The sequence below is a fragment of the Didymosphaeria variabile genome (assembly GCF_027946475.1).
Source record: "Didymosphaeria variabile strain IMI 356815 chromosome Unknown scaffold_1, whole genome shotgun sequence".
Lineage (NCBI taxonomy): Eukaryota > Fungi > Ascomycota > Dothideomycetes > Pleosporales > Didymosphaeriaceae > Didymosphaeria > Didymosphaeria variabile.
This window is the reverse complement of record NW_026611620.1, coordinates 2,729,528-2,757,460: the sequence shown is the minus strand read 5'-3', so window position 1 is coordinate 2,757,460 and position 27,933 is coordinate 2,729,528. Positions and strand designations below refer to the sequence as shown.

At 51.5% G+C, this 27,933-nt stretch overlaps 10 protein-coding genes across 10 annotated transcripts; 4 read left to right on the top strand and 6 right to left on the bottom strand.

Moving 5' to 3' along the window:
• Nucleotides 1-66: 66 nt before the first annotated feature.
• On the bottom strand, nt 67-922 carry N0V89_000876 (uncharacterized protein; the record flags this gene model as incomplete). The annotated part of the gene is made up of 3 exons (XM_056209695.1): nt 67-110; nt 158-219; nt 279-922. The coding sequence occupies 3 exons, from the start codon at nt 920-922 to the stop codon at nt 67-69; spliced, it is 750 nt and encodes a 249-aa protein (XP_056076517.1).
• Nucleotides 923-1,346: 424 nt separating this feature from the next.
• N0V89_000875 (uncharacterized protein) lies at nt 1,347-3,087 on the bottom strand (the record flags this gene model as incomplete). The annotated part of the gene is made up of 3 exons (XM_056209694.1): nt 1,347-2,361; nt 2,431-2,924; nt 2,974-3,087. 3 exons carry the CDS (start codon nt 3,085-3,087, stop codon nt 1,347-1,349), a joined length of 1,623 nt encoding a protein of 540 aa, XP_056076516.1.
• Nucleotides 3,088-4,304: 1,217 nt separating this feature from the next.
• Nucleotides 4,305-5,229, top strand: N0V89_000874 (uncharacterized protein; the record flags this gene model as incomplete). Its single annotated transcript, XM_056209693.1, has 3 exons — nt 4,305-4,890; nt 4,943-4,963; nt 5,009-5,229. 3 exons carry the CDS (start codon nt 4,305-4,307, stop codon nt 5,227-5,229), a joined length of 828 nt encoding a protein of 275 aa, XP_056076515.1.
• An 884-nt stretch (nt 5,230-6,113) lies between these two features.
• On the bottom strand, nt 6,114-6,814 carry N0V89_000873 (uncharacterized protein; the record flags this gene model as incomplete). The annotated part of the gene is made up of 2 exons (XM_056209692.1): nt 6,114-6,706; nt 6,772-6,814. The coding sequence occupies 2 exons, from the start codon at nt 6,812-6,814 to the stop codon at nt 6,114-6,116; spliced, it is 636 nt and encodes a 211-aa protein (XP_056076514.1).
• A 4,122-nt stretch (nt 6,815-10,936) lies between these two features.
• N0V89_000872 (uncharacterized protein) lies at nt 10,937-11,638 on the top strand (the record flags this gene model as incomplete). The annotated part of the gene is made up of 1 exon (XM_056209691.1): nt 10,937-11,638. One exon carries the CDS (start codon nt 10,937-10,939, stop codon nt 11,636-11,638), a length of 702 nt encoding a protein of 233 aa, XP_056076513.1.
• Nucleotides 11,639-12,535: 897 nt separating this feature from the next.
• On the top strand, nt 12,536-14,131 carry N0V89_000871 (uncharacterized protein; the record flags this gene model as incomplete). The annotated part of the gene is made up of 4 exons (XM_056209690.1): nt 12,536-12,596; nt 12,651-12,925; nt 12,977-13,048; nt 13,097-14,131. The coding sequence occupies 4 exons, from the start codon at nt 12,536-12,538 to the stop codon at nt 14,129-14,131; spliced, it is 1,443 nt and encodes a 480-aa protein (XP_056076512.1).
• Nucleotides 14,132-20,090: 5,959 nt separating this feature from the next.
• On the bottom strand, nt 20,091-21,192 carry N0V89_000870 (uncharacterized protein; the record flags this gene model as incomplete). Its single annotated transcript, XM_056209689.1, has 3 exons — nt 20,091-20,166; nt 20,259-20,877; nt 20,943-21,192. 3 exons carry the CDS (start codon nt 21,190-21,192, stop codon nt 20,091-20,093), a joined length of 945 nt encoding a protein of 314 aa, XP_056076511.1.
• Nucleotides 21,193-22,045: 853 nt separating this feature from the next.
• N0V89_000869 (uncharacterized protein) lies at nt 22,046-23,233 on the bottom strand (the record flags this gene model as incomplete). The annotated part of the gene is made up of 4 exons (XM_056209688.1): nt 22,046-22,075; nt 22,239-22,472; nt 22,523-22,679; nt 22,728-23,233. 4 exons carry the CDS (start codon nt 23,231-23,233, stop codon nt 22,046-22,048), a joined length of 927 nt encoding a protein of 308 aa, XP_056076510.1.
• Nucleotides 23,234-23,696: 463 nt separating this feature from the next.
• On the top strand, nt 23,697-25,496 carry URA9 (Dihydroorotate dehydrogenase (quinone), mitochondrial; the record flags this gene model as incomplete). Its single annotated transcript, XM_056209687.1, has 1 exon — nt 23,697-25,496. The coding sequence occupies one exon, from the start codon at nt 23,697-23,699 to the stop codon at nt 25,494-25,496; it is 1,800 nt and encodes a 599-aa protein (XP_056076509.1).
• Nucleotides 25,497-27,114: 1,618 nt separating this feature from the next.
• N0V89_000867 (uncharacterized protein) lies at nt 27,115-27,805 on the bottom strand (the record flags this gene model as incomplete). Its single annotated transcript, XM_056209686.1, has 2 exons — nt 27,115-27,568; nt 27,627-27,805. The coding sequence occupies 2 exons, from the start codon at nt 27,803-27,805 to the stop codon at nt 27,115-27,117; spliced, it is 633 nt and encodes a 210-aa protein (XP_056076508.1).
• Between the last annotated feature and the right edge of the window lie 128 nt (nt 27,806-27,933).

Below are 27,933 nucleotides of genomic sequence, written 5' to 3'. Positions count from 1 at the left end.
TAGATATTACCGACGAGGCTTTACTGAAAAAGAAAAACACAAGATGTATAGATGCTGCTGACGTTCCTACATAGTTGTAACCTCCAGATTGCGAACCGAATACGTGGTGTCTGCACCCGTTAGCAACGTTTCTTCTCATACTTGAGCAAAGACTCACTCGAAGAGGGGCCTGGACTGCCGCTACTTATACTATCACCCTCCATCTGGAGATTGATGATCCTAACCCTGTCAGCACAGCCAGTCTCGTCGCTCGCCGCTCGACGCTCGAGAAGACTCACAGATACAATGGCTTCCCGACATAGTCCTTCCCATAGTGTGTCGTAACCTCTACGTCGTTCAGAAAGTACTTCACCTGCGCATCCTTCCCGTTGCCCCTATCTCTGACCTGACACTTTATATTGTGGAAGCTTCCTGGATCCGCATAATTTACGTCTTTCCATTGCAACACACTGCTGGTGTTGAAAGTGTTGAAGCTGATCTTGCCGCTACCTTTCCATTCCGCCATGTCGATCTCCGGCGGCCACCCATTTACAGCAGTGAGCCAGAACGCGGGCCATGTGCCCTTTGTCGTGGTGGCTTGAAAACTGCCACTGAAGATGAAACCGCCGCCAGAGGGGACGGTGAAGGGCTCTTTCGCGAAGACGGCACCGGAGAGATAGTTGATGGGGATTTGCTTGCCACCGTGAGTGGCAGGTGGCTGACCGGAGACTTTCTGCGCAGTCAAGGTGAGGGTGCCAGCCGTGGAGATCACCGCATGTGAAGGAGCCATACGCGCGCCTCCATTGTGGTCGGTGCCCCATGGGTAATTGTAAGAGAAGTACTGCGTAAGTGAGCTCGTGGAGTCAAAGACCGTCTTTGGAATGAGCGTTGCTGCAGAGCTAAGCCCTGTTGTAAGTGCTACAGTCAGAGAGAAAAGACGCATGTTGCAAATAGGAACGCAAGATGTGGGGTGGTACAGAGCAAGCTTTTAGGGAGAAGCCTGAGGAACGTGCCTGATCTAGTATGGCGGTAGTATATAGCCCTCAACTGTGGCCTTCGAATTTTGTCTCCACATATTGCTCCTGTAAGTTGGTTTCGGCTGGTGGGATGATTGTCTGTCTCTGTGACCGTAGACTCGTTCCGAACAGACAAGACCTGGGAAACCTGGTCACTAACTGCTAGATGCGCCAATGATCGACGCGCACTCCGCCAAAACAGGATGCCACTTAATCTACAATAAACATCGGGTGAACAAGAGCCGCGTAAAATCTCTTTCGCGGCCATGCTAATAGCCAGGCGATTTCTGATATCCTTCAATTTCCGATGTGGTCCGACACGTGCGCGATCTAGTTTGAGCCAAACCGAGCTCAGATCCTGTTGGCAAGCCGAACGCGAACTGGATACTCCTGATTCGGCACCCCTCCAACTCCCTGATTCCCTGATATCCATGCCTTAGTCCCGAAGATCTCGCCACCGTCCGCAGCATACGTAGGTTCGAAATCGAATTCCCGTAGTGTCATCACCAAAACCAATTTCAATTCGATGAGCGCAAGCGCTTGGCCGATACAGTTGCGACTTCCATGCTCGAATGGTCGCCAAGCTCCTTTCGTAGGGTACAAGCGATCGCCTTCTTTTGCAAGCCAGCGTTCTGGGAGAAATCTCTCAGCCTCTAGCCAGTACTTCTCATTCAGATGCATTGAAGTGTGGTTGGTCCAGATCTTGACGCCACCAGTAGGAAACAGTTTGCCAGAGTCGTCGGGAAGGCTGACATCCGGGGACCCCATACGGATACCGGAGACCGGAGGATACAATCGTAGAGTTTCTTTGATGACGGCTAAAGTGTAGGGTAGTTGGTTGACACGTTCAGGCTCCTGCTGAATAACGCTCATGATGTGTGTTGTGGAGATATCAGTACCGAAGACCGCATCGTGCTCTGCCCTAATTCGGGCTAGGCATTCGGGGTTGGTAGCCAGACTGTGCATGCACATGCATATTGTTGTGCTTGACGTTTCATGCCCTGCCACCATAAAGATGATCATATTACTGAGCAAAGATGATTTGAAGCTAGGATCCAAGCGATCAGGTGATTCACCGCGGGTGCGAGCGTCGCTCATATAGTTTTCGAGAGCTGCAGGGAGTAATGCTTTTGCTTTTGCGTTTGACTTCACTTTTGTGGCAGCTTTGACCTCGGCAAATCGTTTGTCGATTACCGCACCGATGTGTTTCGTGAAGAGACGGTTGTTGTTCCACAGGATGAATGGTCTTTTCGGGTTGAGCATGGTCCAGGGCTCGACGATGGGAGAGAAGCTTATCCACTTAGCTTGACTCCGAATAGTTGCAGCAATTGGATGATCTTGGTGTTGATGGCCCATGGACTCGCCACTATACGCAGTCAGTGTCGGTAAAGAGTCAAGAAGCGGGAAGAATCTCGTGCGTATTGAAGGGACTCACAAGGAGATTCTTCCAACAACATCAATTGTTAGCCGCGAGGCCAGCGGTTCTAGTAGCGTTGGTTTGCCTCCTTTCGCCACTTCCCTCAGCTTCTCGCAGAATATTGACACTTCACCTGCGACTGTCGGTGCCAGCTGTGTGAGGTAGGTGATGCTAAAGCTAGGATTGAACAACACCCTCCACTGCTTCCACTGATCTTCAGGCATGGTCATCATGCTAGACCCCGCACAAAGCGTATTCAGCGGTCCGTTCACGTCCTCTGGCTTGACGAGAGAAGAACTATACTTTTGCAGAGCATTAGCAGCGGTGGGGGTGCTGATGACCAGAAGAGGCAGACTGAAGGGCCAGGTGTCAATGATGAAAACACCATTTGTGAAGGGTTTCGCAAGGGCTGCTACTCCGTAGTCGTGACTCGCCGTAGCAGGGAAAGCTTTCTGAGCGTGCGCCATCTGAGGTAGATGACCCCAGATGAAGCTATGGTCAGATGGCATATCCTAGTATTGATTGTTAGCCTCGCAGCACACGCGTGGCGTAATGACGCACCAAACCAGCTTGTTGGAGCCTCCTAATCATCAGCCGGTTCTTTCTCAGCTTGAAGAAGAAGTAACCGACTAGAGCGGCCAGCAGCACTAGTACTGAAAGAGGGGCAGAAGCCATGGCCCCGTAAGATAAGTCAGGTGACCTGGAGGTACCTATGAGCGGGTTGCAGGGGGATTTTGATCGGATGCTCCTGAGCAGAACGGGCAACTGTAGGAAACCAGTCAGGAGGGTGCAGAGGCGCTATCGTGTGTATTTCGAATTGATGGCACAGTCGGCTCCATTTTGTAGAGGCTTGACGGGACCAGCGCTAGCATCCTACAGCGAGACTGAATCCCGATTCGGATGCGGCGCGGGCTCAACTTTGTCCCCAGACCGTTCAGAGCGCGAGCCTATAGGCCGGCGTCCCCAGGCAGAATTCTGGCAATACAGCGGCGCGAGGTGCATTGAGAGCTTCGCCGGGAGGACGATAACAACATGGCGACGAGTGGTTGCTCCGACGGCAAGGACGAGGCGAGCGCCTGCACAGCGTGGTGCCCGCTGCAACGGAGATGGAAGCGTGAGGGAAGTGCAGCCCTGGAGGAGGAGACGGCGGAGTCTGGACGGCGCGTGTGGGCGGTGCGTCACGCGTCCCTGTCCCGGTCGGCGCACACCTTCCCCGATGCAGCTTAGCTCACTTGCCCCCCAGCGTTCATCTTCACCTCCGTCCGCCTCGCCTCCACGTGCTGACCGTCTCGCCTAGCAAAACATGTCCCCTTCTGCAACGGCGTACTCAAGTCCAGCCACCCCACGATGCAGGGTGGCCTGCCTCCTGCAAGTGGTGTCCGTGGGCGACGGAGAAGCCGTTTCCTGCCACATCGAGCGATTCAACTGTACTACAATTCCGGTCGAGCGATCCCGGTAGTTTCAAGTGCGCGCCCTACCTTGTGAAGGCCGTGATTGAATAAAATGTTGCCGCTGGGTCTGCTCGGTGCCTCTGCCGTGTGCGAGTCTCATACTTCTCGTTAATGTCTATTGCTCGTCTCCAACCCGTCGCTCCTTCATCGTCGTACAACAAACATGTCGTCCGAATCATCAGCCTACACTCGCGGACTGCTGGTACGTCGCTCCTTATGAGGTTTCCCATCCAAACTTCGCTGACCTCCACAAGGTCACCACTTGGCTAGTGACAGGATTGTCCACCATTTCACTAGGGGCTCGTCTGTACACGCGATATTGGCGCTTCTCAAAATTCTACTGGGATGACCTTTTTGTCATTCTGGCCTGGATTCACTCTGTGAGTACCTTCCCTTGCCTGAAATATATATATATATATCTCAACACGTTCTCATACATACATGCAGATACCCATGGCCGCCCAAGTCACTGTCGCATCCAAGCACAACACAGGGCTATACTCCAAGAACTTCTATCAGAGCTCGTTCTTGAGTCGGCCCATCACTCAACTCTTCTTCTACAATGCTCTGTGGGCCATTAAGATATCGTTCCTGATCTTCTTCCGACGCATCGGAGTCGTCGCTTTACCGGCCGTCAAAAGATACTGGACCATCGTCGTTGCGCTTACTATTGCCGCCTACATCGGCGGATGGCTCCTGAATCCGTATGACTGTTGGGCTAAGAAAGGACTGTACGTGTGTGACCGCGACCCTGCAGTGGCCAGGTTTACACCCATTGCACTGACGCTTGCAACGGCATTCGACGTCATCACCGATTGTCTCATTGTCGCCATTCCTTTTGCGATTCTTTCACACATGCGACTCTCGTTGCGACAGAAGCTCATCCTATATTCCATCTTCTCTTTTGAGCTCATTACCATGCTCGTCGCTGTTGTTCGCGTCGTCATCTCTGCCCGCGGGATTTCCAGGAACAGGATGTTCCAGATTACTCTGCTTCTATTCCTCACCCACATTGAGGCCAATACAGGTAGGTTCTTTTGTACAAAACATGAACACCGATGGTGCTAACATTCACATAGCCATCATTGTTGCATGTGCAGGTACCTTACGCAGCCTCTTCACTCAGAAAGGTGACACCCGCTCAGCAACCCCCGCGCCATGGGATAGTCGACCACCTAACGAGGACATCGTACGACCGCCACAAGCGGCTACAGCATTTTCAAAGAAATTTTCTTCAAGGATTTCCGAGAGGAAAGGGCCGGATGAAGAAGAATTGTCTTCTCTGACCAAGTCGCATCATACCCGCCAGCCATCGAAGACATTCGAAACACCGATCGATCTTGGAGAGTTATTAAAGAAACCTTGAAATTCGCACACTCGATAAATATGGTTTACGACAACCAAGGATTCGTAATATTGTGGACCAATTCGACGGGCTGGGAGGCCCAAGCGAACAGGAACAGAGGCGCCAATAACGTGTGATCGCACAGATGTCGTATGATTCGGATGCGCGCAAGGTTCATCCAGATATCTTCACACACGTCCCGAGTACTACCCAGAGAGAGTTAGGATCACACAGTAGCCTACCAAGGGCTACAGTTGAAGCGCGGCACCGAGGTCTCAGAGCCAAGTAAGGCAGTTCAAGTCATAAGAGACACGCGGTAATCCACGGTTGATCACAGGGAGGTTTTACAACGTTGGGATCTTATGGTATCTTGTGCAAACTGTCCGATGATCGAGTGTTCTCTTCCGGCACATTTATCACGTGCTGCTGGGCAATCTATGTTCCTGGGAAAAGCTGTGATTTGACGTTAAGATGTTGTTGAGTGCTGATGCATAGGGACGGTCGAGCGGGGGTAGTAATTGAACGTAATTGGTCATATGTACCCATCTACTAAGCAACCTTCACCAACGATAAAAGCACGAAAGCTACCCCAAATTTTGCCCTCTCACGCGCTCTGCAAGTCACACTGCCAAGACCCTGCTCATTGGCCGCACTGGACTTTTGCATTGACACGTCACTAATCTGTCCGGCCTCGGCTGCAACATTCCTACACAAACCACGCCTTTACCAGGATCGCGGATCAGATTGCAACTTATAGCGCATCCGAAGCGAACAATCACGCTATAAGGGGGTTGGATGCACACAATCAAAATGTGACTGATGAATATGCATTATGATTTGGTGTGAATGCCGAGCTATTGCGCAATAAGAGCACAAAGCGTCCAACCTTCCATCAATGTCACATCTCATACGTACGGCATCGACGACTTCTCGGATGAAGAGTATTTGTCACCCCTCGAAGGCGTCGCAATCACGAAATCGACGCCATCGCTATTCCTCCACACCCGTCCCGCTTCGGCTACATTTGCGTCATCCGAATCTGTAGCTGTCCGTGCTTCCACAAGGTCCTCTTCGGACTCCGAGCCTAGACCACCCCTCGAGCGTGTCCTCGACTGCCCCATAGGGGAATTAGTCGAATCTCCCAATGGTGTCGCTCTTGGCCTCCATCTACTCTTCTCGCGCGACATGCCGTCCATTTTATACGATGCACCAGGTCGATTGGTCACGTCGCCCACCATACGCGTCCAGAGTGGTTTAAACGCCGGCATGTTAACGGCCATGACGGCAAAGAAAAGCTCAATGGAGGAGATGATAGTGTTGATCGCGAGCGCAGGAGAGGTCTGATGGTCGCGCATTTTGCCCCAGGCGAGCACCCAGAAGGCCGATGTCAGTATGGCAGTGAAACCCGAGCTGAAGATTGCGAGGACGGCCAGACGGCGTTTGGTGGGCATACGGAGACCCCAGATGACGGGAATTGGGAGAGTGAGTATGTAGAGATCTACAACGAGGTTCTTTGGTTTGATCAGCTCTGCGTCAGACTTGCAAGGCCAGGATCAATCATACGAGTGCGACAGGAGACCAGAACGACACCGCCAGCGACATGCATTTTGCGTGTGGAACTGATCCTGGTGAGAAGACTTCTATTAGAGGTTGGCAGCGCAGGATGATGAGCAGTCTGATCAAGATTAGCGAAATGCAAGATCGAGCATGTAGCGCATGTAGCGCATATCATCACTAACTCGTTCGTAATGAACACAGCTGCGTTCAGAGCCATTCCAAGATACACAAGGATGCGAAACGGGCGGGTTGGAGACAGATGCACGTAGAACGCCAGGAAAGCAGACTTGATGGTGAAATGCGCCAGAGCGTATAGTACTTGAACAGCCAAAAGAACCTGATGAAGATTAGTACGGGCGTGTAACTCAAGGACCAGGGCTGTGCGATACCTTGGGAACGCTAGCATTTGTCACGGGGTTGCATTTGTTTGTGCCCTCCCTGAATACACAGTTAGTGGTGTGGTTCGAGACGACCTGTATTAAATGCAGACGTACAAACCGCATCCTGCGTTTAGCATGAGTTGGTGTACGGCTTGCAACGCGACGTAAAGAACCTTCAATGATTGTCAGCCATGCTGTAGGGGTATTCTGAGGCGGATTGACTGCATACAAATGTTGCGACTGTAAAAGTGTCATCGAGACCCCATCTTCTAATGACGAACGCTCGAGAGTAGAACCTCAACAACAGAGATAATACACCTAATATGAACAATACAAGATGCAAGCCTTGCGCGAGAGAATGCAAATTGGCCATTGTTGAAGTGTTGCATCAGCAAGGGGACAGCGTATATCTAATGTCGGCGGAGATTGGAATGGTCGCCGTAAGGGGAAGCTGTTGGGGCAGTTCTACGGTCTCCGTGGTGGTATGGATCGCATCCGAGCAATATGCACGTATGTGACTTTGTAGACCACCGAGGCGTGCCTCTCTATATTCTTACGGCTCTTCTCCAATCGCAATCGCTACCTTAGTGATATGCAAAAAGAACGATGAGGAACCATGCGTAGACTCGACCTGCCTACCTCGGAATATTTGCGCTAGTGCAAGGAGAGATCGAGACGATCAAGCAGCCAGTCGTGGAGGGGTAATTTTGATGCATTTTGGGATAGCAGTGAAGACCTTCAGAATGCCCTTGGAATCTCGATAGTACTCAAATGGTGCGTCGATGGTTGAACATAGAAGGCATGCTCAGGCCACCAAACGGACGGGAAGGATGCTCGAACCTTAGCTAGTACGAGGCTCTGCGGGATGTCGGCCAAGCCGGCCTCTGCAAAAGCCACGAGAACGCACCTGCAGGAGGCCTGATAGCGTCCATCTACTACACTTCCAAGGGTGCCTAGTAATCTAACTTTAAACCCACGGTTCGAGCGAGTAGGCCGGTGGGCCAACACTAAACTCGATCTCGGCGATGAACATACTGTAACGCTCTAGTCTACTTCGGCGACTGAAGGTTACCGGTACCACCTGCAATTAGCGGACCCTCGCCGTTTCGGGTTTCTCGCAACTGTCCCAAAAGGGACTAGCACGGCGGAGCGCTGCGAAGAAAAGGCCACCGCGGTGTGAATGACTTCGGCTAGATCTGATTGGCTGCTTGTATTGGAAATGAGATAGGACTGCGCCGGTGACTATAGCACCGAAAGGACGTCCGCAGAGTAAGTGCAACCGCACCATAGCGGACCAAGGAGAAAATGCTGGACTCATCAGAATGTTATTGCGTGGTACGTAAAGACTAGCTTATCGATAATGAGCAACTGTTCCAAACCACTCACAGATATAGATGTCACTTGGAAATCCCTCCGTAGCCTCTTCCACAAGGGCAATTTGACCTGCTCTTGTTCTCCGCTCGGCCCAACGATTAGCTCTCGGGAAAGTACCTTCTGCGTCCTGCATCTAAATCGATTTTGTATTTGCCGCGGAACCTTGTCTTGGAAACGAATATGTATTCGAACCAGATGAAATGATAGTGGCAGCCGATTGTAGGCACCGACAAACGTTCCGGCATCAAAAGGACTGAAAGTCGTCCATCCTTGTACCAGCGCAAGGAACGTGTCTGTTAACAGGCCAAAATACGCTTTTCAGGGGTACCATAAGCCCTTGAAAGGCCAGTTAATCAGGGAATCGACCTTGAGCGGACCAGGCCTGGCGGAAGCGGAAGTGCGTGAAAAAAATAGCGCCCCAGACAAAGACAGTCGAGACACTGGAAGGATTGACAAGATAAGAGCACCTCTTGCCTCCTCCGGTAGAAACGTTCGTCACGTGCAGACTAAGGACGCCAAAGAGATTGGCGAGGTTGATGGCATCAACGCGCGCACCTCTTCCATCTGTATAATCCAAGAAACCGGGAGCTTTGCCGTCCTAAGCCATGAAGCGTAAGGCGCGAAATCCGAGATGGAACTATGCGCGGCTGAAAATGCAATGATGAAGATGAAGGCGTTGATCAGATGCACTCCGCCATCCCAACCAGCAATTTCATAATGGCTATCGCTTTTGGACTCTCGAGCGCACGACTGGCTCCAATGACCAGGCCATCACCGTTCGATAAGCATGTAAGGCCGAAGAAAAATGCTGAGCCCATATACATGAAGATGATGCGCCAGAAGACTTGTCGAATCTATCACAACCTTAGCTGACTCTCAAGAAGAAGCACTACTAACAAGTTTCACCTATTACTAAAGGGACAGCAACGGCTACGTCTTTCTTGAACGTTATCAACTAGGGAAAATCGGACGAACAATTTTCCTTGGATTGAGGGCTCAAATTATACTATTACTACCTGCTTGCTGTGCGGTACTATTCCATACTGTTCGAAAACCCAAAATTTTTGGGTTTCAGTAGCTGCGACTGCAACCTTTTCTACTCCTGCGAAGAGCGTGGAGCAGAAAACGAAGACGGAAGCCACGTCACGGCATCCGGATACAGATTACCCTAAATCGTACCAGTATATGAACGCCAACGCGTTTTCCTGTCCAATCAAACCGCCGCCTGCATAGATGATGACAAGAGTGAAATACGTGCAAAATCCTCCAAGCTTCAGCAAGGCAAGCCAGGTTTCAGCTTCTTCAAAGCTTTCAGCGCCGAGCTTCTGAAAGCACAGGAAAAATCAAAAGATGAGTAAGTAGCTCCATAATGAGATTTGTCGGACCAGTAGACAAAATTGACGAGACGAGGCTGTATTTGTTCGCTAGGACGCAACCCCACCTGGCAGATGAATCAGTAGTTCCAGCCCATCGAAACGCCGAGTCCCTTATCGACAAAGCGGTTGGACAGTTGAGCGGAAGAGTAAAGGCGCCTCCGGTAGGGTATAGTGTGGTGAGTTCGCCGAGTGACTACAAGGTGGAAAAACGCGATGATGCCAATTATGCCAAGACTGGGGAGTAGAGACGCTGGCCCACCACTCACTAGAGCACTTCCCGACCCAAATAGGAGATAAGGCCTGATGACACTAGCTAATTCCATCATATTGGGATGTCGTGTTTTGAGGCCGGATCTCACAATTAAGGTGTTGGAAGGCGTCATCGCGGTCGCAAGCTGGCGATGCCTCCTCAGCGAAGTTTTGGGAGAAGTCGCGATGTGCCACAGTGGGCTGATCGGGTCGTAAAGGGCTGAGGGAGGTACATAGGGACTGTTTGTGATGTCGCCATTCGCTTGTTGGTTGGGTGAAGGCGCTAGCGTTAACGTGCTTTGCCAGAGAAAATGTCATCGGGCGCTCACAAGATAAAGCGGTCAAAAGTCGGGCGTTGAGAATACTATCCTAGGTTTAATCGAGCCGTCAGGGGTCTGCAACACTTTGAGATAATACTGTGTGGCAGACGCTCATATCCGTGCAGTGATCACGTGCTCACAAAACGGGCACCTGGACAAGATCGAGGCATCGATGATTGGCCGGATAAATTGATAGCGCAGGCTAGAAGGACTCGTGCAAATCGAGGCCAGCCGTGCTTCGTAGCTGACAGACCGCATCCCAGCAATCTCAATTCCAACCTTGCTCAATCCTTCCAACAACGGACAGCGTTATTACAGAGCTTTCTGACCCTCACCTTCACTCCCTGAGGTCGCATATTGCAGGAGGGCTTGCGTGCTTTGCTTGGCGTCACTCTGCGATAATCGACTACGCTAATCCATCCAGTGGTTTCGATAGCCACACACGAACACAACACAAGAGCTTGAGCTCACCATGGATGCCGTATCAAGCCCCAGCTTGGCTAACAAATTGCGTCGCTGGCTTTCAAGGTCCGGGTCGTCTCACAGTTACGGGCCGATTCCAAGGGAGATCAAGACACCTCCAGTTCCATCACGATTCCTGGGGCTACCGAGAGAAGTGAGGAACTTGATCTACAGAGAATTGCTTCTGAATACACATCCCCTCATAGTGCATCTACGAAGGGTGCACAGGTTCGAGGCCAGTACAAGACCGTACCCTGCAATTCTCCGAACGAACAAACAGATACACGACGAAGCCGCAGCCGTGCTATACGGAGAAAACACCTGGTTCAGCGCTGCTCCTGCTAAGTTCTTCTACTGGGCAAACGAACTTTACGAACCGGAATCCTCTATCTATGTTATTGAATCAGGCCCTATCAATATGTACCTGCCTTGGATAAAGCGGTTCGTGCTGTTTCCAGAGGGGCCTCCCGACTGGATTCGCGATAAGATTATAAAGGCAAGCGAAGTGGATCTGATGTTAAGACGAATGGGCATCCAGCGACACAATCTGAAGAAGCTAATTGTTGGCGTCTCGAGTCAAGAGATGAGTGCAGAAATCGCAAACGCCAATCTTGATTGGCTAATGAAGACAGACGAGACAGAGATGCAAAGAAGATTCAGCTGGTTTACACAAAGAGGAACCCAGTCAGCGTTCTGGTTAGTGTCCGTTTGACGTGACCATGTGTTGGCGGGCAGCTCCAGATACAGTACGTACTAGATCAAAGGATTTTGGTCCTGCATTGCTCAGCCTCGGGTAGTACATGCTACCATCACTCTCAATCAGACGAGTGGAGTGGAGTTTGGCCAATGACCAGTGCTATCTTTAGAAGCAAGCTCACGATGCGTTTCTAGTTTGACTGGAGAAACAGCCAAAATCAGGATCAGCCTGTTAATGCGCCTGAGTGACGTGGCTCGTATGATACTTGTCTGGTGGAATGGTAAAGGACCTATCCGGAAGAGGGGGCTTATACATTGTCGCTTGCTACATCTTGGAAGTCTCAACGCTTAGCACTCAACGCTTTTGGTCAATGTACGTCTTCGGAGAGGGGCAGTGTTGTCGGTCAAATCTCGCAGCTTGGGTGTCTTGATGCCAAGGGCATGCATTTAAGCGATCACATTAGTGGCAGCCTTGGCCCCCGCAGCAGATGTCAGCGGCCAATGACCCTGCTAGATCCTGTTTGACACTTCAACAAAGTGACGTCGGAGGAGGCCATCAACGTCATGCATGCAAACAACGCGTTTTCTCTTGTTTGTGGTGCACACCGCGTGCTCCAGGCCCAATTCGCATCCTTGCGATCGATCTCTCGCTGATCCACATTACTGGTTTGGATCATGTTTTAGGCCCACTTGCTTTCCTTGAGATCAATCCTGGTGATGGAGCCGATCTTAGACACGCTCCTCGCCTGCTTCTTCGCACAAAATCAACTGACATCTCACGAAACTACCCGCAACAACGGCGAAGCAACCTTTCCCTTGCCGTAGAGGAATTAGTAGCCGACACTACCAGGACATCTGATCAACGCCGGACCCTTGCTTCCTTCTCAATTACTTGACGGACCCTATTACAACCATGAACGACATGGGATCTCTCGCCCACACGTTGACCGCCTCTGGTGGTACGGAATCTGCTGGTATGATTGATAGGATGATGAAGTACTTGCGGGAACTAGCTGATATTCCCATAGGGTTTTTGAACGACCTGGTCGCTCAGCTCTGGCCAAATATCAACGTCGCCGGTTGCAAGATGGTGAAGGATATCGTCGAGCCTATACTAGCTTCTACCCTTCCAGGCCCTTTGGCCAATTTGAGATTCGTCAAAATCGATCTGGGCGATGTGCCTTTGCATTTCTCGGAGGTAGATACTCATAAGACTTCCGCTGGGGGCATCCAGCTGGAGATGGACGTTACCTGGGATAGCAAGAGCGACATCGAGCTAGATGGAAGCATGGTACCCAAGATTGTAGGTAGAATTTCTTCTGCGCACGATGGTGCGTCATTAATCGGATAACAGGGTATCGAGCGTATTCATCTCAGGGGAAGACTGTCGGTCCTCCTTGCTCCTTTGACGAATGTTATCCCTTGTGTAAGTAGCTCCGTTTTCAAATGGATCCACATCCTGACTTGGGGACAGATCGGCGCTGCACAAGTTGCCTTTATTAACCCTCCAAAGCTTGAGCTCGACTTCACGGATGCCGCAAACATTGCCGACCTTGGAATCATTTCAGGCACTGTTCGCAAGACTATTCTAGGCATCATCAGTGGCATGGCTGTCCTTCCCAACCGCTTCCTGGTCAAGCTCGACAACTCCAGTGACTGGTTCAAGACATTCCAACCCCACATTGGCGTCATGCGTCTAACCATAGAACGAGCCGTCGGCATCTCGGGCCCGAAGAAGAGCGGCGCGAAACGACTTTTGGCAAAGATTGTCAAGGATGTCCCCGACTGCTACTGCAAGGTGACTGTCGGTGCCGAGGATGAGTGGCGAACGTCAACCAAGAAGAACGACCACGATCCGGAGTGGAACGAGACGCACGATTTTCTCGTTTCAGACTTCGACCAAAATATCTTCCTTGACATTGACGACGACGACGTCGGCGCGGATGACGATATCGGCGAAGGCTCTATCTCTATCAAAGACATCTTGCTCGGCGGTGGAAGCAAGGAGATTGCTTTATCACACAAGGGCGAACACACTGGAGCTCACCTAACGGTGCATGCCAGATTTTTCAACTTCGTGAGTGATGCCTCGGCCCTCTCTGCCTCGGAGAGCCAAGGTGAAGGCCAATTTGTTGGTCTGGCTACCATACTTGTCGCCAGTGCCCTTGGTCTACAAGGTCAGCGTGATGAGCTCAATCCCAGCGTCAAGGTGACTTGGGGCGCGAAGGAGTTCCGCACCGCAATCAAGACATACACACCTGGCACCGACATTTTCAATCCTTCTTTTGATCAGGCGTTCCGCATTCCGATCACAAAGGATCTGGTAGACAGCGGAGCAAGCTTCAGGATTGCATTGTTGAACAAGGAGAGTGAGACTGGCGCTGTCGACATTCCTTTCGCGGATGTACTCAACGGGCCGAATGCTGGTGTTGCAGACACATTCGATGTTGGTGATGGGGCGACTGTGAGAGTCAGTGTATTTCTGAAAGGATTACAACCGGCCCATTAGTGGAGCGGGTTTTTTTACTGACAACACGGCATGTATTGTTCTTATTGCTCGTGATATGGCATGCGGCACATGAGCGGCTCAATCAATAATTTACGACTTTATGAGCACGAAGTGGTTCTGAGATTCTAATGACTTGGGTACTTAGTTCGTTCTCATTCTTGCAGCATATTACATAGCGTCCGAAGGACTGTAACGCAATGGAACGCTTGATACCCTATTCTTCATTGGCCAAATATGCTGTCGCACCTCGGGTCCGATATCCAACTCCCACCCCACAGCGATAACCTGGTGCTCGGCCAGACAAGACCAATCAAGGCTGTGTGCTATCAGACTTTCGCATTTCACGTACATTTACCCATATCTGACCAACTCCTTCAAACCACGAAGATACACAACCCGCCCCACGACGACCTCTATGTGAAAGATCTGATGGCTCGCGCCCTGTGACACTCTTTAGCGGAACGCATATTCTACTAAGAACTCATAGACTTACCCAGATATCAAATGTTCCAGGAAATCGACTCTCGGGAAATCTTGTGATATAGACAAGCACCCCAACGAGGTCTGCACATAGCATCTTCACTGCAGCACGCCAGGGAAAGTGCTGCAGCCTCTCAATTCCACCAAGCAGATATGCGTGGATCAAGGGCGTGTAGCCCGATGCCATCAACCCGCCGATGATCAGAGCCCTACATATCAGATTAGACTCATTGACGTATGACGTAGAGGGCGCATCAACCTCCACTTCGCAGCTTTAGGTCCGTCGGCACTAGGTTTGAGAAACAGGAATACAATCGCAACGGACAGTCCCAGCGTTAGGCTGATATACATGTTGGCAAGATGAGCATCATGCCTGAAGCCAAACCACGAGCTTGTTATGCATGTCGCGGATACATTGAGTATTATCCCAAGATAATCCAGCTTCAGTACCTTGAGTGCAATGCGTTCGGAATGGGCGCTCAAGATATGATATATGCTCTACCTCTTGTGAGTGTTGTATATTCCCCTGTGTGTTTTCTCGCGCAACACGTACCGAAAGCGACATCAACGCGAGACTGGTAACGACATAGAAGCGGATCAAGTTCTTTTCTCGTCTCATTTCGCTTTCCCCTTCCAGAAAGGCCGATCGAGCTTCTTTTGAAAGTATAGTCGCGTACACGATCGCTGGTACTAGATGTGACCAGATGTTGACAAATTCATTGTGGATATAGAAGAGCGATAGAAAGCAGTTCCAGACGTGACGAAGCTCCTCTCTGTATCCTCTTCGAATGCGCGGGTCCTTTTTCATCCACGGGGGCAGTTCATCGAAGGATAAGATTCGGGGCATACTGGTTACCGAATTCCGTTGCCTATCTACCATAGGTAGATGCTGATCGATTGAGCAGGGCAAACAATTCTTTGTCGGGCGAAGAAGGGCGTCTCGGTGTCGAGGTTAGCGTAGTAACGTACATCTGGACCATGAGAGATTATATTCATCGATGGGTAACCCTTGATTCAGTCTGCCACGGGCACGAATCATGCTAGCCGACCCTACGATGGGTTACCGTATCAGGTATAGCGGTGTGAATGGGGCCAAGAAGCTTAGCGAACCAATCCCCGGCGTGAACAGCTCGCGTGATGTAAATTTGTTCAGCCCAACGCTGCAACGAAGTCTTGCGATGGGGGTCGCGTAAATCCCCGCTTTCGCGCCGTTGAACGCCTAACGAACCGGTCCATGATTCTCGTGTATTCCAAGATAGTCACCGCGCCAGTCTTCCATGAATTGCCCTGTACTGTAAATCATTGGAACTGAGGCTCTTTGCATGCCAATATGGTTTACTCGGGAAAACGGTCGCCAGCATGTGCAGAGTGTCGTACAAGGAAGACAAAGGTGGGTGAAGAAGATATTGCAAGATTGGGCTCTCACAGAACAATTTCCAGGTTCGGCGCATCTTAGTCGATTTCTTCGGAGGAGGTTGTTGACGAAGCTGTTTGATGTTACGGAACAGGTGTACGCGTAATGTATCTCAGCTACTAACCACGTAACAGTGCGATTTGAGGATACCTGCATGCGGCCAATGTACGAGGGTCGGAAGGAGCTGTTCCGGCCCGCGCGATCCAATCGATATGATGTTCGTTCACCAGACGCAAAAGATGGTTGGACCACCCACCGTGCAAAAGCAAAAGCAAAAGCACTCATTAGTCAGTCCTGATATGACCCCTTTCCATTCTGGACAGCGATCACAGCAAAATCGCCCTCGGCAAAAGCTCTTGAGTCCCCAAAATTGCATCCTTCGTCTATCAATCGATGATCTAGGCATGAACTGGTTCCTGCATAATCGTCGCGAGAATAATTCGGCGTATGCCCTGCAGGATAAATTTTTCTTTGGCTACCACCGCCAAATCGAGGTTGCGGATATCGTTGAAAGCATGAAAGCAGTCGGCCTCGCAGGTTGTGCCAGGGAGGCACAGCAGCAAGCTTTGGTTCCAAGCGCGGAGAAAAGCTACGCCAAAGCTGTACGTGTGATTAATGAAGCTCTTTCAGAGCCTGATGCCGCTCTGAAAGACAGGCTTCTGTTCTCTATAATGATGCTGGCCATGTTCGAAATGAATACATGGCCCCGCGCCTCCGGGTTACAGAATCTTCATAGCCACGTCAATGGCCTCCTTTCACTGGCTTCACTATCTGTGGCACAAGGGAACCCTACAGTGCTTCACAGGCGCTTAATGGCGTTAATTGTCCGCTTTCACGCATTCCAGAGCTGGTACTTGCACAAGTCTCTTCCTCCGGAATTTTTCGTCGTCAAGGGCGCGTCGTTGCCTGAACCAGAACATTTCCAGACAAAACTCTTGGATCTGATCATTGAGTTAATCACGTTTGAAGACCAGATGCGGAAAAAAGCACTGAAGCAATTATCGGTACTCTCGGAGTGCAGTAGGCTCGAAGGTGCTGTACGACGTTTCTGTGATGAGATCCCACCAAGCGGCCAGTGGACCGAGCATCCTGTGCCAAAGGATTTTCAGGACATAGTTTACCAAGGGGTAATACATTGTAGGTTCTCTTGCCACATCTGAATCGAGTCTGCTTACCATGCTACTAGACTACCCGGTGGCCAATGCCGCTCCGCAACGGAACATCCTTCGCTACGCTCAAATACACTTGAATATAATTCTGGCTGACTACTGCCGCCGGATTATACGCCGCAGCGGCTCGGATCAAGAACTTGCATCAGTACAGGCTAGAGTAAAGTTAGCGGAGGCTACAGTGAAACGACTGGCGAAAGAGGTGTGCGCAACAGTGCCGCAGCTGGCAGACTATCTCGACACCCTACCATTCCAAGCCGGCCAATCCAGTGAACATTACATCGAGGTTCCACGACAGTCTACTACTGCGCTCGTGGAATTGAGCCCGTTCCTGATTTACAACCCTGGACCATTTACAAAGCCGAGGGCGCCTTTGGCTGCAGATGGATTGCGGCCTCCAAAGCTGGACTACCTATATCACACGTACTGGCACCTACTGTTCCTCCCGTGTATATCGTTCGTGGACTCCAATATGAAGTTATGGATACAAGGACGTCTTCGTTGGATAGAGGCACATGCAGAACCGGAAGCATTGGATACGTTGCGTGCGATGAAGCGACGCATTGAAAGGAGTGTGAACATGGGCTTGTATTGTGTTGCTAGAGAGCACGATTTGGAGAGTCGATAAGGATAGAAGCACGACTTGGACTTTAGACGTACAAAGCTTCGAGCTGAAATGAAGACAATAATACTGTGCTGCACGTGAGAATGTCCTGTCGTTGTGGGACCTTCTGTGAGACCCTCTTGCCCTTAATGAGTACTGACCGCTCTTTCACAATACTTCGCGAGACATCCGCACGAAATATTTCGCGTACATCAGGGCAAGCGAAGAAGAAAGGTCTCTTGCTCATTTCCAGTCTGACAAGTGCGTTCACCACGGTCTAATCCTTGCGCACCGCTCGAACATGGTTCGTAAGATGGTCATCTTGTTGAAGACTCTACTAATCCTCTCGCACGCAGCAACTTCGCGAACAATGCGACGAGCGCACTTACACTCATCCGGAACATCGTTTCTATGCTGATTTGTACCATGATGGCGTTCAACATCGTGTTTTGAGCTAGATGCAGTTTTGCAGTTTGCATAAGGGCAAGGGATGCGGCAATTGTGAGCTAACGGTCGGGCTCGCGGACTTTTGGATGGTAATCATGGTGCGCGAATACGGAGGTTCTACTATTGGGAACGCTTAGACGGGTATATACTGGCCGTAAAGAGCACAGATGATCGGCTCCGAGCGTAGAATCGCAGACGTACATGACTTACCCGAACCGCGAATGATGGCACATTGCTGATGGCGGCGTTAGCGAGAGAATATCGAACATTTTGCGGACCTGGGCACTACTGGATCAGGAATGGTGCAGAGCTCATTGCAGCACCAAAACCAGTAATTGGGATTTTCGCGACTCCTTGTCACCAATCCCATCATGGTCTGGCCAGATTTTCTGCGAGAATTCCAGTAGTGTTACACATTTGGTCCTCGAAGAATGGCGAGATTCTACCTTGTCTGGCAGCTGGCCTCGGATCAACAGGCGTGTACGTTGTGCGCTTGCTCCTCCGTGTTGTATGGTCTTGGTTCAATCTGAAACAAAGCATGGTGATCATGTTGTATGAGAGTTGCCAAAAGCTGGCCGTGTGTCGTTCACGCTACTACCCATCGCGCCCCCATTCCCAGTTCCGGTCAAGTGCGTACCACAGAGGTAATAGCGAATGACGTCCCACGGCCTGATCACCGCCCAAAGCGTCACACGAGCAACACAGAGCTGCTGCCCCCTCCCGCACGAGATCCTCGCACAGTCAGATGGCTCTCTCCGAATACTCTAGCCAGGCTCCAAAGTCAACATCGAAGCCTCCATAGCACCTGTACCCATATTCTCCTACTATGGCATTTACACTCTCGGACCCTCGCACCGACGTCACTATACCGACTGATCCTCCTACGCCTAACGACTTCGTCCACGGCGACGAAGCCCCCCGAGGCCGTCTCAAACGCCGTCGTCTCTCATCGCACACCCCACCGCGTGCATCCTCCCCTTCGCGAGGACATGAACGCGATTCAGGCAGCCGGTACGAATCCATAGGGTACAGTGTGGATGTGTCTTGGAGACTTTTCCGACTTGCCCAAAGACATACGTACATCACGTACCTCTTTCCCGTTCTAGGGTTTCTACTAACTCTATACCCTGCTTCAGGCACAGACACCACTACCGCAAGCACCAACGCGCCTCCTCCTCTTCATCCCCCTTCATCGAGACCCCACCCACAGCGAAGAGGAACCGGCGGCGCAGTGACGCCGAGCCAGACCACACGTTCCGTGGGCGCGTGAGGAACCGGTCGGAGAGTCGGAGTAGGAGTCCCATACCGGAGGGTGATGGTGAAGAGAGACACAGGGGAGTGAGGAAGAGGAGTCAGCCGCCGAGTCGCGGGAGGGATGGAGGAGGGGAGGATGAAGAGAATGCGATCAGGAGGTTGAGGAGCTATCCGAATATGTATCGGCAGGGAACGGAGAAGGAGAAGGGGGTGGAGGTGAAGCAGGGGGTGAGCGCTGCGGTGCAGGAAGGGTTTGTGTGATAGCTGTGTATTTTAGAGTTTGGTGTTCGGTCGGACTAGATGGCATTTGGGATTACGCCCTTTGATGTACCCGTGCAGTACTTGTCCATATAAGGTAGCTGCTGCCACAAGCTGACAAAGTGTCTCCCTCATGATATATGAATATTACACAGGAGGTCCCAATAGCTAGAGTGGACGGGCACAGCATTTCGGTGGCCTGGCTTTGTGCACAACATCCCGACGCGACTCACAGTCCGATACGAGCTCGACTCTACGGCATGGGTATCCAAACTCCAATGAAAGTGATTCTTCAAACTCCTTGCAATGCTCGTCAATCCAATGCAGCTCTTCTCACCTCGCCTCGTAGTCTCTCCTGCTGCAGGAAAGATGCGCCCATCGTGGATCCGTATCCACTTCGCCATCCTCACTGTGGTGTGTCAGCAGCCACAAGCAAGCCGCTTCATATCCCCAATCCCTCTTGCTCAAACAAACCTCGCACCAATGACGATTTCAACCTACCAATCGTAAATCCAGCCCTTGTTCTTCTCCATGAACTCCGTACATGCCTCCTTCAGCGCGATGTTGGGCCTCAGCTCATTGATTGTCAGCGGTTCCCTTGTAAGCGGATCCGTCGCACTCCTCTTCAAATGCTCGATGATAGTCGCGCGCTCGTAACTCCGCCCGTTCTTTGTCACAACCGGATCGTTCATTATCTCGAAAGTTATTCCGTCGATGAGGTAGTCTGGTACTTCGCGGATCTCGAGATGTTCGGGGTCGGAGAGCGCGAAGGCGGTGCGTATGTCGTCGCGCTTCTGCTCGAACTCGGTGACAAGCTGTTGTTTTTCTTCCGTGGCTTCAACGCGGCCGATTTCTCCGCTTTCTAATCGTGCCTCGATATCGTCGACGTCCTTTTTGTGGGTGGTTTCGAGGGATAGTTCGAGTTCGGAAAGGAGGCCTTTGCGCCGCCGTATGCGCTCGCGCTCGCGGATGTCCCATTTTGCTTTCTTGCAACGTGTGACTAGGGCGGATATGGTGGCGGCGTTGGAAGTCTGCTGGGGAGAATTGACGCAGAGATCGTACGCTCTCAGCGCGCTACTGAGTGCCTCGTTCGGGTGATTGATTGCGATTTGCGCCTGCGCTGCAGCAGGAGATGGGTCAGCTCAGCTCTTGCATTGCCCACGGTGCAAGAGCAGCTCTACATACCCAGATAAAAGTACGCCTTCATGTTCTCCGTCATCAGGTCTATGCTCGCCAAGCAGTCGTTGATCACGCCCTCCCATTTCTCCAGTTTCAGCCGCGCATTCGCGCGGTTTGTGAACAGCAGCGGATTTTTGCTGTTCTTCTGAATGGCCTGGCTGTACAGCGTCTCTGCTTGGTCGTAGTCGCCATTCTTAAAGTGCGCGTTGCCTTGGTTTTTGAGCTGGTCCGCCGCATATTCGTTGCCTGGCGGCATCGTGGACGAGACGTGGCTCGGAGGTTGCCCGGACTTTGGGTGGTGGGCCCGCGCGTGGAGGGGCCGCCAGCGGTTTTTGTTTCGCGGCAGCCGAACTTTCTGGAAGATTGCTGAGGTGAGCAACGATGGAAGGATTTGGGGGTAACGAGCAGTAGCATGTACTCACAAAAGCGTTCAGACTGCCTTCACGCCCTAAGTTTCTAAACCGGAAGCGTTCGCACGAGATGCAGCTGGCTGGTCGGCACCACAGTTCAGACTTGCAATTGCGCACAGCCACTGGTACTTCTTGTCCGGCTCTGGAACACAAACACCTTGCTTGGAAGGCTTTGAAGCATCGTGTAAGAGCCATTCGCAACCCGTGGCTTAGGGACTCCAACGTGTCCTCTGGTAAGCGCCACGGCTCTGTGCCGACACTCGTGAACGTAAGGCAGGGGCACACGAGGTGGAACGTAAGGCAACACCGTAACAGCGCCAATGCTCCAGATGTCGGAGAACATGCCCATGTTGTTTGTTTCTTCAAGCATCATACAGTACTAATCAAACCCCTGATGAAGCTGGCTGACCTGAAGATTTGATATCAATTTACTGGACCACAAGTCCTGGACTAGGACTGTATTTAACTGGTGAAGTAATATGATACGGTTCGAAAAGTGGTGGCCAGGACAAAACCCACAGTGTTGCCAACTTACAGCCTATGCATTCCCGCTCAACTGCTGTTTCCATCCACTCGGGCATGTGCCCGTACACGACAGTCCACTGTCACTGTTCATATTACTGCACAACACCTTCGCAGTCCCTCCATTCTTCGGTTTGATATTCACATCCTTGAACTTCAGCCCTGTACACGGCGCGCCTAATCATCGTCAGTATCAACCTTCCACCACTACACTCAATCACCCACCTTTACTACAGTAAATCCCTGCAGCGACATTATATCGACTTGTACCGGTAACATTCTCCCAGTTTATGTCACTAATTTTCAGCCTGCTCCCATCGCAATTACTATAAGAATAAATACATGGCGATACATATATTGGTTGATTCACGTCTTGGAAGTAGAAGTTCCGGAACGTGACATTGCGCACATGGCCCTGACCGGGGTAGGTCTTTATCCATGCAGCGTTGGACGAGTGGATGGCAGTGAAGTCTTCGAAGAGGACATTGTCGACGTAGTCAATGGCGTTGTTGCCGAGGGAGCCGATGCAGGCGGCGCCGGATTCGTAGCAGGTGACATTTTTTACGTAGACATTGCTGCTGTTGCCTTTAATGGAGATGCAATCCTAGAGCTTATGGTTAGGTTAGGATGGATCAAGTGAGGAGGGCAACGAACATCGCCGCATTTCACAACCCAATTCTTGATTACGATGTCCTTCGAGTTCCAGGAGTCGAAGCCATCGGTATTGACGGTGTTCCACTGTGACGTCGACGTGGCGTTCATGTCAAGATTGGTCATTGTCACATTCTCGGAATATGCGACGAACGTATGCCTTGGCCGCAATTAGTCGCCTGTCAATTTCAGCAGTTGGAGACGCTACCAGAATTGGGACTGTCTCCATGTTATTCCATCGATGAATACGTTTTTTGCCTTCCACAATGTCAGGCTAATGGGACGACCAGCCATGTTCGACCCGTTCTTATTGGCATCGTACCATCTCTGACCGTTGCCGAAGAACAGCCCTTTTTTGTGGCCGCGGATGGAGAAGGTGTCTCCACCTAGTCTAAAAGCAGTGCTTCGCTGCGCATAAGTGACTCCAATCGAGTTCCTAGTCCAGTAGTTGATGTCGTCGTTCCAGGTAAGTTTACCTTTAATGCTGATGTCACAATTCTTTAGGTTGAGGACGTCCATTACTTTGGCAATGGTGTAGTCGCCTTCGGTGATTTCGATCTGCCCATCTTGTCCGCACTGTTTGAACGCATCCATGATAGATACAGAGTCGTCTTTGCTGCCTGAAGGGGTGACGATGCAGAGTGTGCCGGTTTTGTTCATGCCAGCTAGAACTCTAGCGGCGAATAAGGCGAACAGAGACCATCTGAACAGCATGTTGGTGACGGTGGTCAGTACAAGCTATGCTACCAAGGTCAATGCGTAGTCAAGCTCCTGCTCGAGCCTTAATAAGATTGCATTGTGGGGTCCATTGAGTTGGCCTGTAGCTATGGCGAGCATTATGACGGTTGTTAACGCTTCATGAAACACGATTGGTGTAAAACGCAGATCTGAGCCATATTGCTCGTGATGAACCGGTTGTTGTTCGGTTACGCGAGGTTTGGTAATCTACGATAATTGAAAAGCTGGGCATACATCGTGGGGACAATGCCACTACCTACCGGCAGATTGAAGCATGTCGTATAGGCAGGCTGGCGCGTACTCCCATTCTAAGGGTGGAGTAAATACTGAGTGCTCGTGGGATAAGTTCGAGTAACTTCTGGGTGTGCCATGACAGGAGATATGAGGAACGGATGTCGATTATGTCTAGCACGTGCATTGCAAAATCCCGTCGCGGTTCATGGTGAAGAGTGAGGCATGTGGGCAGCGCCAAGCACCAACGTCACATGCGGGAGCGTTGCGACACAGCTGTATCAACAGCTTCAAGCAGCCATTGAACCACACCGCGCCCTTCTACGGGCTGTACGATACGCTCGTTAGTATGACTACGGCCGTCAATATGCGCGCCCTGCGCATCAGGCCCTCGGTGCCTCGCCTGCGGTCGTCGCAGCGCCCGTTCGTGCACCCCACGCGACAGGCTTCGACAGCTGCCACCGATGCTCACACCGCAGCAAATCGCACGAAGAACTTCGTGTACGGCACCGCCCTAACATTTGCGTTATCATTCGGCTACCTGTACGTCACCGACACACGCTCCAGCGTCCACGAATGGCTTGTCGTACCTGTTCTGCGGCAGATTTACCCCGACGGAGAAGACGCGCACCGTGCCGGGACCAAGATAGTAAAGGCGCTTCATAGCTTTGGCTTGAATCCTAGAGAACGAGGCAGTCCAGATGCCGCTGGAGATCTCGCGGTGGAGTTGTTCGGCCACACGCTGGTTAACCCCATCGGAACGTCTGCCGGCATGGACAAGGGCGCCGATATTCCAACGCCTATCTTCGAGCTCGGTGCTGGCCTTGTCGAAGTTGGAGCTGTGACCCCGCTGGCGCAAGAAGGAAATCCTAGGCCGAGGGTCTTTCGGCTTCCGTCGCAGAATGCCCTCATCAATCGCTATGGCTTCAATTCTGAGGGTGCAGAGGCGGTTGCCATGAGGCTACGACACCGTGTCAGACAATTCGCATACCATTCAGGGCTAGGCATCGATGAGGAGGCGGAACGCTTGGTCTTGGATGGCGAAGCGGGTGTTCCGCCAGGCTCGCTCGTTCCTGGCCGGTTACTGGCAGTCCAGATCGCAAAGAACAAGACTACCTCTGAGCAGGATATTGAAGCTGTCAAGAGGGACTACACCACTTGCGTCAATCAGCTGGCCAAGTATGCCGACATCATCGTTGTCAATGTATCGAGTCCCAACACGCCCGGCCTGCGAGCTCTACAAAACGTGGAACCGCTTACACAGCTGTTGGACAGCGTCGTGCAAGCTGCTAAAAAGGTGGATCGAAAGACAAAGCCCGCTATTATGGTCAAGGTGAGTCCGGATGAGGACTCTGAAGAGCAAGTATCTGGCATATGCGAGGCTGTATGGGACTCCGGCGTGGACGGAGTGATAGTTGGGAACACCACGAAGAGGCGACCTGATCCCCTCCCTAAGGGCTACCTCCTTCCTCAGGAAGAAGCCAATCTGCTCTTGGAACAAGGAGGCTACTCTGGACCACAAATGTTCGAGCGCACTTTGACCCTCGTGAAGAAGTACAGGAAGACGCTCGATGATGGTCCGAAGCAGCTTTCGCCGCCGCCCTCGAAACCAGAATGGCCCGATGTGGGTCAATCCACTGGCGATGAACCGGACTCTTCGATTGTTCCGAAGCTACAGGACTCGCCTTCAGACGCTCTCAGCTCGGCAACCTCTGCGCTTCTCCCTGCATCCGCGAATCTACCGACGGAAGCGTCACCACCACCGACCAATGTCGATAAGGTGAATGTTTCCACGCCCGGGAGCAACGCTGCCCCTGCCCCTTTTACTGCTGGCCCAAGGAAAGTCATCTTCGCGACTGGCGGCATTACAAACGGTCGTCAAGCACGAGAGATCCTCGATGCAGGTGCTAGTGTGGCACAGGTCTACACTGCGATCATCTACGGTGGTGTTGGTACGATAACTAGGATCAAGGAAGAGATGAGGGAAGAGGCAAACAAGAAACGGTAGAAGGCGCTGGATTTGTACATATGTGTGAATGGGCATATGAACCAAAGAGATTGACACTCCAAGCACCAGAGGTCGGATGAACCAACTAACGGTGTACTACATGGCAGGAAAAGAACGAGCTTGATTCTTCTCGAAGCACCAATGCCAGTGCGCTAGGTATCACGTTTACGCCCAAATCGTTGGGCCAGCACACCGGTCAGGCCACGTGAGTCGTATTTGCTCCAAGACGGCGCATGCTCTTATTGGCTAACCTCGTGTGCTTCACATCTCCCTCGCGAGCAGCTGGACGATACTCAATAGCCGCGATGGTGCCCATTGAACATGTCAACCATTCTTTCAACAATGTCAACCATCCTTTCAACAACGAGCAACCTTCCGCGGATGCTCGCCCCCAATGTTCGAGGGCACGGTCCGTCTGCATGCTCTGCCAGCTCTTCGTCGACGAGATTCCCTAAGTTGACAAGGCGCGGTTATTCTGGCATACAGAGAGATGTCCCACTTACTTCTCTTCTCGCGCAATGCTGCTGTGCACATTTACACAGTAATACTTGAAGACTGGTACGTGATTCTACGTACCAAGCTTGCCGGTAAACATAACCTGTGGTGCTGGCCTGCTAGGGATATCCGGCGCGGCATTGCCCAATTGGGGTCTCAAATGGCCTTCCACCCTTGTTTCGTATGACCAGCAACATGATATGGCGTTGATCGCGCCAGTAATTATTAATAATGGCACGCAGCCTGTTGCGAGAGCCGCCAGAGCTTCTTGCGGGCTGGAATTCGTTTCGTGTGCCTGGATCATTACGCCCCTTATATATGGGTTGTAACATACATAGGTCTTAGTGAACGGCTGGCTTTCACCCACAATGCTCTAAACCACTAGAACCAAGGAGAAGGTCATTCAAGGTCATCGATGAGCTTGACGTCGTCTGCTACTACTGATGAGCCAAAATTTGACCCCCGAAATTCAGCTGCAGCCTTCTTACATAATTTGATTTGGATTTCGGTCTCAAAGGTTTGAGGCTTCCCAATGGGAATTCGACACATTGCCAGACTTGTGTTCGCAATCTCCGCCCTCTATGCAGCTTTGCGAACGATGCGCTAAATTGCATCGATGAAGACACGCTCGCATAACACGCATGATGTCGAAGTGACAGCCAGACATTATCAAAAAAGCGGGGTAAGGCCGACTTCACTTTCACACTGTGATACTAATCTGCACAGTATCCCGGGGGTTGCAGCAAAAAACCGCCGCTTGTCATGCCCTCACACGCCTCGTGACAAAGTTTTCGCCTCGGGGTAGCGATCGGGTCAACAGGTTCAGATGCACCGTGCCATGGCGCAAGAGGCTTAATGGATCTACGAGAAAGGATTATTAGGCTTGACACATGGAGAAGAATCACCCAGATCTTGCGAGGTGTGACCGCGATGGGGGGAGTGTAAATAAATGGGTTTATGCATGGGTTAAATTACTTTGACGTGGGGAGAGGACACTTGAGTCATCTCAATTCGATTTTTGCGCTTGTCTACGGTCGTTCTTAAGTGATTAAACATTATTCATAGTCGTCTAAAAGTCGTATGATCCACTGCGTGAACCCAACCCATCATAGGCACCACTTTATCAAACTGTCAACCTCCTCTCACTCCCGTTCCTGTGCACAAGCTCTGGCTCCTCCGCACACTTTATTCCCTCTCTCTCTTCCAGATCCAACTCATCAACCCTCGGATCCGCCTCGTAACCGCTCAACTTCCCAATTTTGACCTTCCTCCACTCATGCACCGCCTTCGCTGCAAATCCCATCATAGCAAGATAACACGCCGCAATCGTCGCCTGCAAGCCCGCCTCCCCATATGCAATTCTCTGCCACTGGTCTGACTGCTTGAACCAGTACTCGTTGCTGTATGCTACTATCGCATTGAAGAAACACGCCGCGAACCACAGGCCGAAAACTAGGATGGCGGTTACCAGTGCGGCAACGGGGTGCCATTCCTCCTTCCAGGTGAAGTACGCCATTACGAGGGAGAGGGCGGCGTCGATGACGAGGTAGACACCTGTGCGCGCCCAGAAAGCCCATCTAATCTAGTTCAGCTACGTCTTGAGTGGAAAGAGGTGCGAAGGGGAGGGAAGCTCACGGCATGTCATTCGTGCTCAAGCGTCTGTTAGATTCTCGGAACCAGCGTCGTAGGAGGGCGCCTTCCACGATGATGAGGATTACGTATGCAACGAGGACGAGCGACTTAAAGGTGGAGACGTTGAAGTAGTGTTTTTGGACGCCGCGCCAGCGGGTGTCGCGAGGGTACCAGCGGACCATCTTGATGGTGTCAAAATGGAAATAGTTGAGTGGCTGGTTGGTTGCAAAATATTGCTAGCGATAGCCGTGAAGATATTGCGACGAGTTTTGGAGGGTCTTGCTTGTAAGAAGGGCTTTCATAAGTCAAA